This window comes from Onthophagus taurus, chromosome 11 (genome assembly GCF_036711975.1).
Source record: "Onthophagus taurus isolate NC chromosome 11, IU_Otau_3.0, whole genome shotgun sequence".
In the NCBI taxonomy this organism is placed as follows: Eukaryota; Metazoa; Arthropoda; class Insecta; order Coleoptera; family Scarabaeidae; genus Onthophagus; species Onthophagus taurus.
The window spans coordinates 4952969-4972380 of NC_091976.1; the positions used below are offsets into that span (position 1 = coordinate 4952969).

Here is a 19412-nt window from a genome sequence, read left to right on the forward strand (position 1 = left end):
ATCTTAACGTGCGCTTGCGCTATATGACGTAGGTGATCACGCGTCTCAGTACCTTTTAGGTTAAGAGTGAAAAGTGTGTAGACGAATCAGTTCCAAATTTAAACAATTGTATCTGTGTCAAAAAAATTAGCCGTCGTATACGACGCCACGTTGTTCTTTAAAACATAGAAATTCCAGAGGTATGTGCTTCTGTTTGTATTTTGTTTTATTTATTTTTATGCAAATATATACCTTGTAGAGCAAATATGAATGAAAGAAAACGTCCCTTGTCTCAGATAGAGTTAGAAAGAATAGCACTTGCGATTCAAAATGACGAATTGGAGGACGATGAAGCAGCTGAAAGTGAAGAAAGTGAAACAGAAGATTTTACAACAAATGAAATTTTAGAAGACGACGAGTTTGATGCAGCTGAACCACAAAATACTAATGAAGAAAGTAATCAGTGTAATGACGTGAGCGATAATACTGCAGCTTCTTCAAGCAGTTATGAGACAGAAAATAGGAAAGCGATATATGCGAAGAATGGTCGTAAATGGTATTTGAAAAGTTTTCATGCTAGAAATGCAAGAACTGCCCGGAAGAACATTGTACTTCATTTACCCGGTCCAAAAGGTTGTTTGCGCAACTTGAAATGCATACGTAAAATTTGGAATTCATTTTTTACTGACGAGATCCTCGACATAATTGTTCAATATACAAACCACCAAATCAATATAAAAAGGACACGTTATAAAACCGCTCAGCGATATATTGGTGAAACAAATGTTGTTGAATTGCGTGCTTTACTTGGTCTTTTATATCTTAGCGGTGTTATGAAAAGCGCGCATCTTACCCTACATGATTTATTTTCATTAGAGTTAGGACCTCCGGTTTTCAGAGCAACAATGTGTAAAAACCGATTTGAATTTCTGATCAATTGTTTGCGGTTTGACAATAAAGCGACAAGGGAAGAAAGGAAAAAACAAGACAAATTCGCTGCTACCAGAGAGATATGGGATATTTTTGAGGGATGTTGTAGAAGAAACTACAGCCCCTCAGAATATGTAACTATTGATGAAACTTTACTGGCATTTAGAGGACGATGTCCTTTTAAAATGTATATCCCTAGTAAGCCGGATAAATACGGTTTAAAACTTGTGACCATGTGTGATTCAAGAACATTTTATATGTGCTCGGCCAAGCCTTATATCGGTAAAGAGGTCAGGGAAGGACCGTTTTCCATTCCGACACATTATGTTTTGAACTTGACGAAAGAAATTCAAGGCTCAAACCGAAACTGCACAATGGATAATTGGTTTAGTTCATTAGAGGTAGCGGAAAAATTATTAGAACTCAAGCTAACCATGGTGGGAACCTTGAGAAAGAACAAACCAGACATACCAAAACAGCTTGTGGAAACAAAAGGAAAAGCGGTACAATCGAGTATGTTTGTACATAACGACCAAAGCACTCTGGTTTCGTACGTCCCAAAAAAGAACAAAACAGTTATTCTAATATCAACAATGCATACCCAACCAGATATAAATGAACACACCAAAAAGCCAGAAATGATCATGTTTTATAATGAAACAAAAGGTGGCGTTGATACATTCGACCAGCTATGTCATTCGACGACAGTGTCCAGAAAAACTCGTAGATGGCCACTAAGAATCTTTTATGGAATGATGGACATTGCAGGAATCAACTCGTATGTCATTTACAAATGGAACGAGGATGCCGATAAACCAGTTCAACGGTCAGCCTTCCTAAAGCAACTGTCTATGTCACTGGTAGAAGAACATCTTAGAGGCAGGATGAATAATGGACGACTTCCGAGGGAAATAAGAAGTAATATTCGCCAAATATTAAAGTGCGACGAAGAAGAGGTATTGCAAAGGGCTGAGGGGCCATTAGGTCGTTGTGATTACTGCCCCAGGGCAAAAAACCGTAAAGCGCGAAACAAATGCGAACATTGCAAAAAAAGCGTATGCGCCGAGCACCGCCTCAGCATTTGTGTAGACTGCAAATAATAAAACTTTTATTTCAAATACCATAGTTTTTTATTTCAGTTTTAGCGTGGTTTCTTTCTTTTTATAAATAAATAAAATTCTAGTATTTACTTGAACTAAATATATTTTTCTACTCCCATATTAGTAAGTTACCGATTATGTACTGTTTGGTTACTAACATAAGTAAACGGACAATTGCGAACACTGTAACATAATGAACCGGAACTGTAATGTAATATTCATTACGTTATCGTTCCGGTTCATTCTGACCAATCAAAATCGAATCGAATTGGTAGACGCTGTTCTGACAGATACACGCTGTCAAAACGTCGTAATTCTGAAAAAAAATTGAAAATATATATACGATTTTTTTCTTTCGTAGAAATAGTATAGTACATAACTCGAATTGTAAGCTTATTACATGCTCGTAGAATTACTGCACTCGCCGCTACGCGGCTCGCGCGCAGCTTTCCTACTCGCATATAATAAGGTCCTTACAGTCCTCATAATGTAATATACTATTACAACCTTTTCAGTACTTCATTTGCTTTCCATATGTATAATTATATGGACGTTTTAATCCAAAAAACAAGGTATAAATAGGATTTTATTATGGAGTCGTATGCGACGCCAGGTTGTGACTAATGTGATCAAAATTCCACGTTGTGGTTCTAGGGTTAAGTGAAAAAAAAAACACTTCTTCAGAAACAGTTTCGAAACGGAACACATCGAACTTGTTTCTGAAGAAGGTTGCAACATGGCATCCGAAACGTCAAACATTGTTTCAAAAGACGAACCGCTTAACCCGAAAGTTTCTAGTTCTAGTGAGTGCTATTATTAGTTCTAGTTTCAATTTAATTAACACCGACCGTGAAAAGCCTTCGTTTTTGTTTATATTACTTACTATTAACTTAAAAATATTGTAAATTGCGATAATACTTTATTCAGATAATAATTTTTGGTTCTGAAAAGAACCGGTCGTTATTTCGTAGGGATGTTTATATCGCCATTTATTTGGAACTTGTGTACTTGGTAACAGCCTTGGTGCCTTCGCTTACAGCGTGCTTTGCCAATTCTCCAGGTAACAGAAGTCTGACGGCAGTTTGGATTTCTCGACTGGTGATCGTTGACCTTTTGTTGTAATGAGCCAAACGAGACGCTTCCGCGGCAATTCGCTCGAAAATATCGTTCACAAAGCTGTTCATGATGCTCATAGCTTTACTCGAAATACCAGTATCAGGATGAACTTGCTTCAATACCTTGTAAATGTAAATAGCGTAGCTTTCCTTCCTCTTGCGTTTCTTCTTTTTGTCGGTTTTCGAAATGTTTTTCTGCGCTTTACCCGCCTTCTTGGCTGCTTTTCCACTAGTTTTCGGTGGCATTGTTGATTAGTTAACAATAAAAAAACTTATCGATGACAAGATTTTGATAGCGTAAACAGTACTCGCACGGCGTTAACAAAGCGTTCTCGTCTGAAGTGTAAAAAAAGCAGCCGCTTTGCCGTTTAAAAAGTGGTAGCGTCGTATCAGTAGGTCACGCCTCTCGTTGCTACCGTTTGGTTGACGGCCGCTATTGGTCGGATCGTCGGATCAGATGCGTATAAGTATCTCAAGAACCTTAAATTTCGTTATGTATTGAAACGTTATCATTACAACGATACCGTTTACATTGAAGCATTTTTTTGAAGTTTTCGGCACGCTACCAAGTCAATTAAGCCATGTCGGGCCGAGGAAAAGGTGGAAAAGTTAAAGGGAAAGCAAAGTCCAGATCCAGTCGCGCAGGATTACAATTTCCTGTTGGTCGTATTCATCGATTGTTGAGGAAGGGCAATTACGCGGAACGTGTAGGAGCTGGAGCTCCCGTATATTTAGCGGCCGTAATGGAGTATTTGGCAGCCGAAGTTCTCGAGTTGGCCGGTAACGCTGCGAGAGACAACAAAAAGACCCGAATCATCCCTAGACATTTACAGCTGGCCATACGTAACGACGAAGAATTGAATAAATTGCTATCGGGAGTGACGATTGCTCAAGGAGGTGTACTTCCGAACATTCAAGCTGTTTTGTTACCTAAGAAGACCGAGAAAAAACCTTAATTTAATTACAACTTGACCACACCATCATATTAACAAAACGGCCCTTCTCAGGGCCACAAAAAATATAGCCGAATAATGAACTATCGATGTCTACGGTTGTGTAAATCTATAAAGTTTTTGAATGCATGTGCTAAACAATCATCAACCTACATAATATGTTATTTTCTTTTTTATACATATTCTTTGAAGTAGCATATATGTATGTATGGGGGCGTGCGGGAAGTTAGCTCCCATTTTTTTATTTTTAAATTTTTCATTGTTCTGGATTGCTCTAAAGTTGTTCTACATTGTTCCAAAGCGACAAACAAAACGAACGAAAATAATATTGCTATGCCAGAAGGAAAAAACCACTAAAGAAAAATTATTAGAAGTTAATGAAAATAATAATACGGTTATTTTTAAAAAAATACATTCTTTCTAAAATTATTTAAATGTAAGTAAATTTCTATTCTATACTACATTATTTCTGTTTTATATTGTTGAATTTAAAGTAAAATAAAAAAAGAAGTCCCTGGACTTACATAGTTCGCTAGCAGGGCCTGCCATAAATCACGTCCAGGTACTTTTTCGGGGTGATAATTACTGACACTACTATTTCTGAGGATCATAAAAATCACCAAAAATATCGGAAACTATACCTGCGAGCATTGTATCAAGTTATCCCTACTGTATTCATAAAATATAAAGACAGTTTCTCACCCTTTTGCAATCATAAATTTGGCAAGGATAAATATGGTTCTTTGTATTATTGAGAAAATCTTAAAGTAAAAAGTATTTAAAATTTCATAAAGTGACGGTAATTTACAACTCAAAAATCGGGTGTATTTTATAATTAACTCGCTATAAAAAGAAAGAACTGAGAACTCAAACATTTTCAAATTCACATTAATATAGTAGAAATGATCAGTGATTATAACAAAGTTAACTGAAAATTTTTTCATTGAACAGTTGTGAAATCTATCACTAAACAGATAGATACGCGCCTAATAGAGATTTAAAGATGAGCAGAACGAAAATTCTCTTTCATAAAATAATTGATTGGTTCTGAAAAGAACCGGTTTTGTTGGGAAGATTTGGTTGATTGTTAATAGAAATTAGGCTCTTTCGCCGCGAATGCGCCTAGCAAGTTGAATGTCTTTCGGCATGATGGTTACTCGTTTTGCATGAATTGCACACAAGTTCGTATCTTCGAAAAGACCGACCAAGTAAGCTTCACTCGCCTCTTGCAAAGCCATAACGGCGCTGCTTTGAAATCGCAAATCGGTCTTGAAATCTTGGGCAATTTCTCTAACCAAACGTTGGAAGGGTAACTTTCTAATCAGAAGTTCGGTACTTTTTTGATAACGACGAATTTCTCGAAGAGCTACGGTTCCAGGTCTGTAACGATGCGGTTTCTTGACACCTCCAGTAGCGGGGGCACTTTTCCTTGCTGCTTTAGTTGCGAGTTGTTTACGTGGCGCTTTACCTCCGGTAGATTTCCGAGCTGTTTGTTTCGTACGAGCCATTTTACTTTATTATTAACCAAATACGACGATAAAGAGAGAGATGTACACAAGCCGAACGGTACAGTTTGTCAAAGTAAACTGAGAAATCTCTCTGTTGAGGCTACTTTATACCAGTGTACGTGACTTGCATCGGATTGGTCGAGCCGTAGAATCGGTAGGCGTGTCTATTGTGCCACTATATAAGCACGCGAAAAGTCCCAAAAACAGTAGTCCCCTGTCGGTGCTTGTTGGTTCGTTGTTATACTCACATAAAAAGAAAATCTAAATTGTCAAAGAAAAATGACTGGCCGTGGAAAGGGAGGAAAAGGTCTTGGCAAAGGAGGCGCTAAACGTCATCGCAAAGTACTCCGTGACAACATCCAGGGCATCACCAAACCAGCCATCAGACGTCTTGCCCGTCGCGGCGGTGTAAAGCGTATTTCAGGATTAATTTACGAAGAAACTCGAGGAGTTTTAAAGGTTTTCCTTGAGAACGTCATTCGCGACGCTGTCACATACACGGAACACGCAAAAAGGAAAACCGTTACTGCTATGGACGTCGTTTACGCCCTTAAGCGACAAGGTCGCACTCTTTACGGCTTTGGGGGTTAAGAAATCTTAATTATGTACCTATTTTAATTTTGACGACGACTGTTCTGCATTCAACACGACCCGGTTCTTTTCAGAACCACTATATTTATGAAAGTTAAAGAATATTTTCGCATACAATCATGACAATTACGTACATAATATGTACAATGTCTTAATTAATTATCGTACACGACGTCATCATTGCAAATATACAACCAATGTTACAGCATTGGTATTGCAATACGCTAATCGTGTATTAATACTGTGATATCGGTTGCATACTTGCAATGATGACGTCGGTACGATAATTAATTAACGCAGTGTATGTATATTAGGATCGATTCTAACCAATTGACAGTCGCAAGCCTGCGCAGTTGAAAAGTTCTGCCACGGTCCAATCGAACCGTGGACTAATCCGTGACGTTTTGTCAAGCGTTCCAACCACAGGATATTTAGCTATTCTATGGTTCCAACGACCGTCGGACAAATTCATGTACCTGGTCTGGACCAAGTACGGTTCGTCACTTCCTTTAATGCGTAACTCATTTCCAACTGTGCAGCCTATCTGTTATGGTTATGTTCACTATCAAAGCATATATTTGGATTTGGATTATCTCTATTATTCTCATTTATTTGTTTCGGGTGCATTGAGATCTTATATAGATATAATCTAGAGTGCGTATGCTGTTGTCCCTACCACGCCTAAAATGAAGCTAGAAAGGTCGCCATTTTAGATGTACCAACTTAGCGGGAAATTCGAAATTCTTATATATACTTATGCAAGAATTTACATTATTATAAACTGGAAAGACAAAATAATAACCAAAACAATAGACATTAACTTTTTATTAATAAATAATTATTAATTATATAATATTTTAAAAGAACTTAATAATTTTTAACAATAACCCTTATAATTAACATAAACTAAGAAGAAAATATTTAACACAATTCTGATTGATCACGTTAACCTTTTGTTTATAAATAATTGTTAGTTTATTTTAAAAGAACTGAACATTCCTTAATAATAAACTTTACTTGAACTTCATTGTTAATTTCAAGTCAACTAACCAGAAACATTTTATGGACTGTTATAAATAATTTTCCAACCTACCAAATTATAAAAAACATATGTGAAACAAAAAGAATTCGAAAACTTTCAACAAAAATAAAATTTTAATAAAAATAACAATATATTTATGAGAATTGTGAGGTTATAATTGTAGGTACATTACAAGGTCTATAGAACATATATTCTATAGACCTTGGTACAATAGAGACTTGAAACTATAGCTAAGTTCAGGTCGGTACATCCAACATCTGACTTTCTAATTACCCCCACCACCCCCACATACGCACTCTAGATTATATATAAGACCTCAATGTTCGGGTGTTTTTACATCAACAAATTTTTAAAAACTTACTTCATATGTATGTTTTATGATAAGTTTTATAGACAAATTAATCAATAATATTATATGTAAAACATGTATATCTTTATTTCATTTCTCTACTATTACGGCTATTACGTTGTTTTAGTTCGTTGTTTATTATTATTATTAAAAAAATAAGTAAATGGATTTTGTTTGAAATGGTAAATACAACGGTAAATACGCGTACAGGAACGGGTTAAATTTGAACGGTTGTTTGGTTGGAACGAACTTATCTTATCTATTATAACTTATTAAAAATACAATGTTGTTTGTTATATTAAAAACTCGAAGAATCTACTAAGAGTAGGGTGTTCGTTCTTATACGTACCACGTTAACAATAAAATCGGTACACACAATTCTCATGAAAGTTGAAGAACATTAACATTGGCACTTACTTTTTTTTTGTAAGTGAAATCTAAAAGAAATCAAGAATCATTGTGTGGTTTAAAAATCGAAAGTTTTTTTTAATCGATGGAAAATCACTTAATAAGCCGTCACAAATTAAAAAAAAGTACGGAAAAGTATAAAACTTACCGAAAAATCACTTTAAAGTTTCGATGTGACGTTATTAACCATGTTAATCATACATTTTCGCAGCCGCTGTACCGACATAACATTAATCCGATAAAATTTATGAAAGAATTAACAATTTGTTTTTGTTACAACGCATATTTTCGGGTGAAAGTAGTAGATAAAAGCCGATTCTAGAACCTCCTCTCAGAACCTCAGGTCAAGGCCAAGGCCAAGGTCACGTTGAGTGACCATGACCTTGACCTTGCCCTGAGGTTCTGGGAGGAGGTTCCAGAATCGGCTATTGCAAAGGGGGTCGTTGACCAGTAACCTTGACCTAAACAATGACCTTTACTTTGAGCTCACCTCAGGTCAAGATCACGTTTAGTGACCATGACCTTGATCAGTAACCTTGACCTGAACAATGACCTTTACTTTGACCTCAACGGAGACCTTGAAGTCAACCTTAATTGTGACCATGACATTGACCGTGTACGTGACCTGAAATGAAGGTTACACGACGTGAGGCCATTGAAAACCCCACTTCGGAGGAGGTATGCTTTAAATAGCAGATAGAAAATCGTGTTCAACAGTATTGAAGTAAGAGTGTTGTGAACATAAAGAAATTGAGGAACTTGTAGCTCCTATTTTAAGCAGTTTACATCGCTTAAATATAATGGCATCGAGAAATCCAATTAAAGTCATCGATATGCAAGGGTTTACTTTATCTTCGGGATTTCGAGTTAAAGAATTGGCTATCGGTGATGGTGAGTCGATTTCCCATTTCATATTTCAACCTGATATAAGTTATGAAAGACTCAATAAGCGAGAATGTCGACAAGTGCGTTGGGAGGAGAATAACTTACACCATTTGCATTACGAGAATGGATATGTGCCCTATAATCAACTGAAAGACATTCTGGAACAGCATACATGCGGAGTGGAGGTGGTGTTTGTAAAGGGATCTCAAAAAGAAAAGGTATTGAGAGACCTATTATCATCGGTAAAGCCAGTGATTATTAATTTAGAAGATAATATATATTGCCCTTTGCTTTCGTTGAGTCAAAATTCTTGCGCATATCATTATAAATCGGAAAGCAGTTGTGCAATTGAAAATGTTAAATTAATTTTAAAATTTTTAAAAATGGATTTAGATTAGTGTTAAAATTTAAAATTTAAATAAATTAATTTTTATTGTACTGACTTTTTTTTTTTATTCAATTTAAATGTATCACATTCCTAATCCTAATATATAAAATGGAAAAGAAAAACAACCGAATTAAATTTCATTTAATTTATTGAACTCGTCTTTAATAAATGATAAACAATTGCATATCTTTTTAACGTATTATTTATGGTGTCAACTCGACGCCCCCGAGTTAGCAGTTCATGATGTTTTTTTTTGGTGTACTCAAGTCGAGTGATGACTCTTCTCGGGTGCTCCCGGAGGAGTGGAGCATGACCGGGTTGGATTTACTTTGAGCTCACCTCAGGTCAAGATCACGTTGAGTGACTATGACATTGATCAGTAACCTTGACCTGAACAATGACCTTTACTTTGACCTCAACGGAGAACTTGAAGTCAACCTTAATTGTGACCGTGACGTCCCCACCTAAAATGATGTGCATAAATAGCAAGTCAGGTTCATAAAAGATTAGTTTCATTGAAATCATCCGACGTAGTGGTGACATAACAACGCAGAACAAGTAAGTCCATAAACACTTGTCTTACAGCAGAAGTATTAATGTTATATATACTTAGTGGGTTCCAGACAACAATATACAAAAGCACCGAAGAGAAGTCTCGAGGTTCAACAGGCGGTGTCCAAAAAAGCGAGCATAAGTCCAAAGGTGATAAAACCCTCGTTGACACCCGTGGCATCTGAAGAGGTGTTAAAACAAGAAAAGTTTAATACAGTTATAGAGTGTGGTAACAATATGCAAGCGGTCGCTGATGGAAAAGATTCGTTTGCAGACTTAAGCCCTTTTATTATGACGCAAAGTGTTAACGGTAATAATGAAGTAGTTTCGAGAATAGATAACATGGAGAGCTTAACCAACATGTCGGACAGTACAGTAAGAGCAAGTAGAGGTCCTCTATTTTCGGAAACAGTGTATGCACTAAATAAGAGCCGCACGAAATGTGTGGCAATAGGATTAAGTGCTGACTTACATTTTGAACCAGTGGTAAGGTTAATGGGAAAAGGTCAATGTTTAACATTAACGGAAAACGATTGGCACAACATTATTATGTATAAGTCAACAATCACAAACAGTTTTGCTAATCAGTCTCCGTCGCAGATAGTGTTGTGTGGTGTCAGTATATCGTGCGATTGGATGGAAAACGTTTGCAAGATTTTAAAGTTGGAGAGGGGTGGAGAATATGTATATATTGCATATGAATCGTTGCATGAGCTTTGGAACGTAGCAGATTTAGTAGCAACTCGACTGAAATTATTGAGAACTGTGAATTACAAAGCATATTATGATAGTGTTATAAACGCGTTAGCTGCAATGGATGGAGATGTGAAACGTAATATGTTAACGATGCTCAATGAATCGTGTTCTGAACAAATATGTATAAGTAAGGAAGTGATGTTGTACAATTTCGATAAAATCTTGTTGGATGTAGATTTGTTTAAATTATTTCACAATCAATAAAGACATGGGTAAGGTGCGGATTGATGAGAGTAAAAATGAGATGCATAGAATGTATGCATGGACTTATGCGTATAGACAATCACGAAAGTGTAATTGGGAGGAAATGTATTTAGATCGTCTTAGATTTAAGAATAGAATAAGTTATGTAAATGATATGTTACACCTGTACTTAAGCAGCGAATTTAGAAATAAGATTTTTCATGAAAGATTTAAATATGTAATGACTTAAAATAAATAAAATTTTTTTTCAAATGTGAGCGTATTATTAACCATCCAATATTCACCGAATAATGTGCGAAAGCTATTAAATATAATGGTATGAATGTTAGGACAGTGAAACAGTATGCATCGATCAAGCAAACGGTCTGGTCGAGGTATTGTGAATACATTAATCAATAAGCTTCCGATAGAACTACATTTGCCAGGTTATAATTATTGCGGTCCGGGAACCAAATTGGTAAAGAGATTAGTTCGTGGAGATCGGGGAGTGAATAAATTAGACGACGCCTGTAAAACGCATGATATTGCCTACGCAGCGACATCGAATTTAGCTGAGCGACACATAGCCGATAAAGAGTTGTATAAGACGGCGAAAGAGCGGTTGAGAAGTAAAGACGCAAGCTTAGGAGAGCGACTATCGTCGGCGTTAGTGTCAACGATAATGAAAGGAAAAACAATAATGGGTATGGGAATGCAAATTCGTGCCCTAAGACGTAGAGGGACAACTCGTCAGAAGTTGAAACGTGGCGGTAAGTTGTCGTTTACGCAGGCAATGAACTTAGTGCGGCGAGCGATTGCACAGACCAACAGTACGAATACAAAGGGAGATGTACAAGTGGGTTACAATCTGTTGAAACCTTATCAAGGTAGAATACTTAAACCGCGCGGAAAAATAATCAAGATTCCCAAGACGGGAGGTTTTTTACCCTTAATACTTGCAGCTTTGGGTGCTCTCGGTTCTTTAGGCGGAGGTGCAGCAGCTATTGCAAAAACCGTAAACGAAGCAAAAATAGCAAGGGAGCAGTTACAAGAAGCCCAACGTCACAATCGGGCTATGGAACCAAAAGCGATCGGCAGCGGTTTGTATATTAAACCATATAAGCAAGGTTGCGGACTAGTCATGAAAACGGTATCACGAAAATCAAAGCGACTAAAACGCCCCAAGAGGGCGAACAAAATTGGTACAGGAATGTTTATTAATCCATATAAAAAGGGTTGTGGTTATAAAACTGTAGCAAAAAACTAATAAAAATACCCCAACATTCTTTAACGGATGTAGAGTTAAGGCGATATGCACGAGCGCTTGATCTGTTAAACTTTCGTGGGGTGTACATGAGAAACAATTTACCGAAGAAAATCCGAAAACGAGAGAGTGGGATAATAAATCTTGATAATCGTACGGGTCCCGGTACTCACTGGACAGCTTACAACAAGGATGGTGTAAATGTTAACTACTTTGACAGTTATGGAGATTTACGACCACCGATTGAAGTGGAGAAGTATTTTATATCGGATGGGGGGAGAAATATTGTGAGGTATAATTATCGACGATATCAAAAAGAAGATCAAACAAATTGTGGACAATTGTGTCTGCATTTCTTAGATAGTTTAAATACCAAGGAAGTATCCGTGTAAGATTAGTCTTGAGAACAACAATGGAACAAGATACAATACATACAAGTTATACATTTACGCTCACCGGAAGGGGGTCGGAGTTGTCTTGTAACTTTAACCCACCGATTTATTTGAATGAACTCGGTACATACGAGTTAGCTCTTTTAAATTTCGAAACGTTCAATACGTTACCTAATATCGATTCAACAAACAATATTTTACAATATGAAGATCATATGGGAAATTTTACAGAGAATATTGAAATACCGCTAGGAACATACGATATTAACGATATTAACGAATACGTTAAAAAAACATTAACAGCGAGGAATATTCTCAGCGTGACTACACCGGGTACACAGATACGCATAAGAGGTAACAATAATACGCAACGTGCTGAGATAAAAACAAACCGGCGAATAAATTTTGCTAGCGATAATTCAATCGGTTCCTTACTTGGTTTTAACCCTAAAGTTATACCTAAAAACACGATAACAGAATCGGATCATATCGTGAATATAAATAAAACGAATGCATTACAAATTTATTGTAATTTGAGCTCCGGATCGTATACGAATGGACAACCCATGCACGTGTTGTATCATTTCTTCCCGAACGTACCGGCTGGTTTTAAAATAATAGAAGCTCCGCAACAACCGATTTACTTACCTGTTACAACGAACGTGATTAGTACATTAATAGTACGCATACTTGATCAGGACGGTCAGTTGGTAAACTTCAGAGACGAAGAAGTGACCGTGAGAGTGCACTTGAAATCGGTGTGAGTAGTAGGGTATTTAATATGGGTATAGTGTACGACGTTCGAAGAAAAGCACAGGAAAATCTGGGTGATAGAGTAATGTATAAAACGGTACGAAAGGATGTAAAACCTAACAGTAAGCGAAAATCAACTACCCAGTTAACACGCGTCAATCGTCAGTATTTAAGCAACTTAGGTTTTCAACTACTATAAATGGAGTCCTTAAACGTCACGGAGAAAATAAAAGTAGATAACTCGATTGTAAGTTACGAATATCATTCCCATCAACCGTTTGGTTCTACTAGCTTCGGTAACAATGATGAAATTCGTATAGGCATACCCGAAATAGACAATTACACATTGCCTCATGAAAGTTTTTTGTATGTGGAAGGGAGCGTACGTAAACTGGATGCGAGTGGTAAAGCAACAAAAGATGCTAGTGCAACTGCAAAATTGATAAATAATCCTGTAGCGTTTATGTTCAGTGATATTCGCTATCTTATAAATGGTGTTCAAATAGATGGAGTGAGAAACGTGGGGTTAACATCATGTATGAAAGGATACTTTTCGTATACCCCTCACGATATAATAAAGTTGGCGAACGCAGGTTGGAACATGGGCGAGGATCTGCTAGGTCAAGTGGTCCCAACATCCCCTGTAACGGATGCAATAATGGATAAAAATGGAAATTTTGGATTGAGTGTACCGCTAAAGACATTAATAGGGTTTGCTGAAGATTTTAAAACAATTGTGATGAATGTGAGACAAGAGCTAGTGTTAATTCGTAATAATGATGATAATGATGTGCTTGTGAATACGGTAGAAGAACCGTTACAGTTAAAAATCGATAAAGTTGTGTGGAGAATGCCCCATCTAGCCGTAGGCTTACGAGAACAATTAGCTCTAACAAAAATAGCAGGACGAAATATTGATCTGCAAATACCTTTTCGCAGTTGGGAAGTACATGAATATCCTTCTTTACCTCAAACAACAAAGCATTCATGGGCTGTGAAAACAGCTCCGCAGTTGGAAACACCTAGATTTATAATAATTGGGTTTCAAACAAAGAAGAAAGGAAAACAGTTGGCGAACATGGCAACCTTTGATAATGTAAAACTCACCAATTTGACGGTATTCCTAAACGGTGAACGCTACCCATACGATAATCTGAACGTGGACTTTGATAGTAATCGTGTCGCAGTGTTATATGACATGTATACACGCTTTCAAAAGTCCTACTATGGGAAGGAAGGAGAACCATTACTCACTCCGAAACAATTTATTGAAAATTATCCACTGATTGGAATTGATTGTACATATCAAGCAGAAGCGCTACACAAAAGTGGGGTAGAAATACGGATAGAATTTACGACAAAAAATCCGATTCCTGATGGTACCACAGCATACTGTTTAGTTTTACATGATAAGGCGTTTCAATATTCTCCACTAACAAAAATCGTCAAACAAATGACTTGAGTATGGGGAAAGAAGGGTTGGTAGTGTGTAGTTGGATCGGATCCTGAGCCGCATCGCACCCGTAGCTCATCATCCGAAATGTGAGACTTCTATATTCAGCGTAAACAAAAAAAAGTCGTAGAGTATAAGTTGTGCGACAGATTTCTACGGCTGCATAGTATGGATAATCGTGTTGATGTACGGAAGCAAGATGTATTCAAATAAAACTCAATACATAATTCTCGATATACAAGGTTTCATGGTCAACGAAGATCAGTTCGTACCTAAAGAATTAGCATCATGTGATAGTAACAAATGCATAACCCACCACGTTTTTCAACCGAGTAGCAGTATAGCTTCATTACCATCTAAATATAGGAATACTGCAAACTGGTTAATGACACATCATCATTGCATCGACTGGAAAGTTGGTTTTATCCATCCAATGGAATTCGACGCCATAGTCAAATATCTGTGTCGGAATGTCAAGAAAGTGTATGTTAAAGGACCTGAAAAAATTAAATTTTTAAGACATATTATTTCCGCGCCGATATTTGCGTTGGAAGGTAGTATCTATAAACTTGAGATGGGTATACCGAGCTGTGCTTTTCACTCGCGACGAAGAAGTATGTGCGCTCTTTCCAATGTACGCCACTTACAAGAAGTTGTCGAAGAGGGGGTGCAAAACAAGGATGCGAAAGACAGTCGGTGACTATAAAGCAGAGACAAGTCGTAATGGGGGATAGTTAAGAGCTGGTTGCGATGGAACAAGTGTTCACTGTGTTTGGGTGTTGGCCACTTACATCTGCCAAGAAAGTGTACAGCGTAATGAAAAAATATGAACAAGATGCCTCATTTGCGAACATTCCAGCTCGTGATTTAAAATATTTACCAACACAGTATTATTTCGATAAAGTACCATCTATGGAATTACGAAGAATTTGGACCCAACTACCGTTCGCCTACCAGCAATCGAAAATGTTACAAATGAAGTTACCGTGTCTTGAACATTATAATAATGATTGTGCGGAAACTCATTTCGATGGACCACCACCACCTAAAATGCATTGTATTAAATGTACGTTAGAAAAGAAATAAATGTTATTTTTTTATCCATATTGATGAGTTTTATTTAAAGAAACCTCTTCACCTCCCCTTCGGAGCGATACGGAGCGGAGCGAAGCGGAGCGTAGTTGAGCCCGCGCGGGGGGGTGGGGCAGGGGTGGGGCAGGGGAGGGGGAGGGGAGGGGGAGGGGGGAGGGGGGATTGTAACCCCCCTTGAGTCACGGGCGAAGATAAGGTCCGAACGACCTCGCATTCTCAGACAGTATGACCTCCCCTTGGGCCACAGGCGATAACAAGGAGAAAACCTGGACAACCTCGCATTCCCAGACAGTATGACCTCCCCTTCAGTCACAGGCGATAACAAGGAGAAGACCTAAACGACCTCGCATTCCCAGACAGTTGACCGGACAAATACCTGTTCACTAACCCGTACTTAAAGGTAGTGGAAAGTGGGTTACTCCTCACTCCGTGTACAGCAGTCGCTGAGTGATATAGTAGTGTACAAAAGACGATAATTCCTTAAAAAGTGTGTTTACAATAATAACAGATTTTGTTAAAAACTGTGTTTTTCCGACCACGAAGAAATCGCCTTCTGCTAGAAAACCATTTGAAAAGTAAGTTACATCAATACAATTTTTATCGGTTTTCTTCATGTATGTTTGTGATGATTTCAGGTATTAATTGTTATACGCTGAGAAAAGTGGTTCTTCAGCGCATTGCAAACCTGTCAGACGTGATAGAAAACCATTTGAAAAGTAAGTTACATCAATACAATTTTTATCGGTTTTCTTCATGTATGTTTGTGATGATTTCAGACATTAATTGTTATACGCTGAGAAAAGTGGTTCTTCAGCGGATTGCAAACTTGTCAGACGTGAGCGAACGTATAATTTTAATAAAATAATCCAAATTTTTTGTAACCCTTTTGATTCCTTGAAGTCTTTCCCATTATGCTTCACTTAATTGGTAACAGCCACGCTCGTGCAAGCGATAATACCGATGGTATGACCGACCCACTGGTTGCCGTGCTGCCACGCAATAACGACAGTACGAATGTTGTTGAGTCAAGCCTACCGTCGTTACCATTATATTGCAGCGGCAACTTTGACGGTTTGAGTCGTACCATGCAGGATTTCACTACAGACCCACCACTGTACGAGCAAATAATGAATGAGCTCCGGTCACAGCCAGGGAACGACAATGGTGCGATTGTTACCACCAGTCCAACCTTGTCGTCCTACGGCTTAACTCGCATCAGTATGGAGATACGAGAAGAAGGAACATATCAGGAAGTTGTTGTGCCACCTGAACCTGCTACCAATCAGGCCGACGTGGTACAACCACTTCCAGATATTGTACATACGGATGTCACAAGTCAAGCACCTGCTGAAAACCAGGTGCTTGCGGCACCGTCTGTACCAGCGACGGAAGACGTATCCCAACCCTCCGATAGGATATGTGTTTCGCCTGTCTTCTCGAGTGGACCCATACGGTACACATCCCGCCGTATAAAAAAACGCGTCAACTTGTTGTCAAGGGGTTGCGTGAAACAAACTACCCGCCCAAACCCTTCTCCTGCTTCACAAGACTCCTGTAGATTGCTGCGCAACGCATTAGCCAAACCTCCCCGTAACACACGAAGAGTACCTACACTCGCTACAGTAACCAGACCTGCAACGGTGGTTACATCTCCACCAGAGGTGACCATCGACATCCGTGACAGCCCGCCAACTATCACAACTATCCCACCACAAAATGTGGTGTTCCCACCACCTTTACCTATCCCTACTATCCCGCAGAGGCAAAATCTTCCAGCTGTAAATACCGCACATCCCGACCCATGGGTTGATGCGTTTCTGCATTCAACAACCAACTTGGCAAGCAATCTTTTGTCCCAAGAGGATTTTTTCATCTTGGGCTTGAAACCTCAATTGCAAACCAAAGTGACGACTTTGGAACATCATAAGCGCCACTTCGTGAACGCGTTGAATGCAGTAAACCAGAATCCCACCGTCTGCTTTGCTGCTTCTTCAAACATCCTTAACATGTACAACACCAAAATTAACCTGTATAAGTCCCTTCTCAGGCTGCTGCCTGACAACGGTTAATAGCGTTTTTTTTTTTGAAGCTCGTTCAGTTTTTTTGTCTCTTGCAGTGTTAACGTTGCAGGAGTTGGCTATGGAGAGCGTTAATTCGACGATTTCCCGTAAAGACCGTACGTTGCGGTTAGTAGATGTTTTACCAAAGACTCTACTACTAAACGTAATGTACAGCTGGGACATATGCTTCTGGCGTCGAATATCCCGAAAGGGCGATCGAATCAATCTTGGGGAGGTTTGCTTCCCCACCGTGGAACGCTTTGGAAAGAAAATGTCGCAAGGCACCGTACATAAGTTGTTCCACGGTTCTCCGGTTGATTGGAGTTCAACTTTCGGAGTGGGTCTTCAGTATCAAGCAAGGTATGTTTTTTATGAATCACATTTGGGCAACCTTTGCTATCGTTGTCGACGCCGCCTACACCATATTAGTATAACGAACGTTTTACAACTGGATTGTCGTGTGAAATTGCGCTCGAAAATAAAGTATGCATCTTCTGAACGATTGCAGACTATTATTTTAAATAAAAAATATTGGTGTGCGATGTGTTGTCGTGTGTCTTTGTTTCGAGTCTGTTTTAAACCACAACTTGAGGAGGATCAAAGTACTGAGGAATTGTCGGAGGGATGTCTCAGCAACTAATATGTTGTAGGTGGTTTTTTCAAATTTGTACACCATCCTTGTGTGATACTGAAAATCGTTCGAATTGATGATATGACAACAAGTTCGCTTCCTTTTCACCTTTTCCGCTCCCATGCTTTTGTTTATATGTATTATTAATTATTTATTTGAATATTTACCGTATCTACTTATTGTTACCGCTCCCATGCTTTTGTTAATATGTATTATTAATTACTTATTTGAATATTTACCGTATCTACTTATTGTTAATTTAATACTAAGTAGTGTAAATTGTACTGTGACTTACACTGCTTTATTTTGTTTAATCACATAACATCTGTATGTGAATAACTCACTGGTGGTTCTACTACATCAACCATACAGATACTTTTGAAATCATGATAATAAATAATTTTGTAAATTTATGTATACCACGTCTTATTGTAAAATAAATATTGTGTAATATTACGCACGCTTTAAATAACTTTCAAACTCAATGTTAACAGTTTATATAGTTAAAGTGTTGTAAACCATTATTTTGAAACAATGATAATAAATAATCTGCTGAAATTTTTTGTATGCTACATTTTATGATAAAATAAACATTGTTTTCTACTACGACTTCATTTCTTGTTAATCTCCCGTTCAAGTATCACCCGTCAACATGGTTGAAGACGTTAAGTTTGTTAGCCAACCTTTAACACTACCAATCTGTAATCTTCATAACGACTTCGCTGCAAATAAATTTAAACGACATAGCGAATTATTTGGTGGGGAATGTAAACGTGGTTTGATAATTGGTTCTTCGGGTGCCGGAAAAACAAACGTAATGTTAACTTTATTGACAGCTCTCAACGGGTTGCGCTTTTTGAATGTATATTTGTGCTCTAATTCACTCTACCAAATCAAATACGAATTTCTACGACAATTACTTAAACCTATCCGCTCTTGCGGCTATTATAAATATTAAGATGTCGGACGATTTCTACCACCGTCAAAGGTGAAAGAATATTCAATTATTATTTTTGATGATATTGCTC

At 37.8% G+C, this 19412-nt stretch overlaps 7 protein-coding genes across 9 annotated transcripts; 5 read left to right on the top strand and 2 right to left on the bottom strand.

Annotated features, from left to right (window-relative positions):
- The first annotated feature begins 245 nt into the window (after window positions 1-245).
- LOC111422980 (piggyBac transposable element-derived protein 4-like) lies at window positions 246-2009 on the top strand. Its single transcript, XM_023056231.2, has one exon. The coding sequence runs from the start codon at window positions 246-248 to the stop codon at window positions 2007-2009; it is 1764 nt and encodes a 587-aa protein (XP_022911999.2).
- A 912-nt stretch (window positions 2010-2921) lies between these two features.
- Window positions 2922-3448, bottom strand: LOC111419092 (histone H2B). The gene has a single exon (XM_023051845.2). It carries the CDS (start codon window positions 3368-3370, stop codon window positions 2999-3001), a length of 372 nt encoding a protein of 123 aa, XP_022907613.1. The 5' UTR covers window positions 3371-3448; the 3' UTR covers window positions 2922-2998.
- A 175-nt stretch (window positions 3449-3623) lies between these two features.
- On the top strand, window positions 3624-4459 carry LOC111419093 (histone H2A-like). The gene has a single exon (XM_023051847.2). It carries the CDS (start codon window positions 3706-3708, stop codon window positions 4078-4080), a length of 375 nt encoding a protein of 124 aa, XP_022907615.1. The 5' UTR covers window positions 3624-3705; the 3' UTR covers window positions 4081-4459.
- A 669-nt stretch (window positions 4460-5128) lies between these two features.
- LOC139431918 (histone H3) lies at window positions 5129-5638 on the bottom strand. Its single transcript, XM_071200187.1, has one exon. It carries the CDS (start codon window positions 5583-5585, stop codon window positions 5175-5177), a length of 411 nt encoding a protein of 136 aa, XP_071056288.1. The 5' UTR covers window positions 5586-5638; the 3' UTR covers window positions 5129-5174.
- A 184-nt stretch (window positions 5639-5822) lies between these two features.
- Window positions 5823-6252, top strand: LOC139431962 (histone H4). The gene has a single exon (XM_071200274.1). It carries the CDS (start codon window positions 5865-5867, stop codon window positions 6174-6176), a length of 312 nt encoding a protein of 103 aa, XP_071056375.1. The 5' UTR covers window positions 5823-5864; the 3' UTR covers window positions 6177-6252.
- Window positions 6253-13347: 7095 nt separating this feature from the next.
- LOC139432013 (uncharacterized) lies at window positions 13348-14610 on the top strand. Its single transcript, XM_071200342.1, has one exon. The coding sequence runs from the start codon at window positions 13348-13350 to the stop codon at window positions 14608-14610; it is 1263 nt and encodes a 420-aa protein (XP_071056443.1).
- Window positions 14611-15850: 1240 nt separating this feature from the next.
- On the top strand, window positions 15851-18993 carry LOC139431915 (uncharacterized). Of its 3 annotated transcripts, XM_071200177.1 has the most exons (3): window positions 15851-16268; window positions 16329-16409; window positions 16470-18993. In XM_071200177.1, the coding sequence occupies exon 3, from the start codon at window positions 16605-16607 to the stop codon at window positions 17760-17762; it is 1158 nt and encodes a 385-aa protein (XP_071056278.1). In that variant the 5' UTR covers window positions 15851-16268; window positions 16329-16409; window positions 16470-16604; the 3' UTR covers window positions 17763-18993. The 3 variants fall into 3 exon arrangements, with proteins under 3 accessions (XP_071056278.1, XP_071056277.1, XP_071056279.1); XM_071200176.1 differs by having other exon boundaries at window positions 16329-18993; XM_071200178.1 differs by lacking the exon at window positions 16329-16409.
- The last annotated feature ends 419 nt before the right edge of the window (window positions 18994-19412 follow it).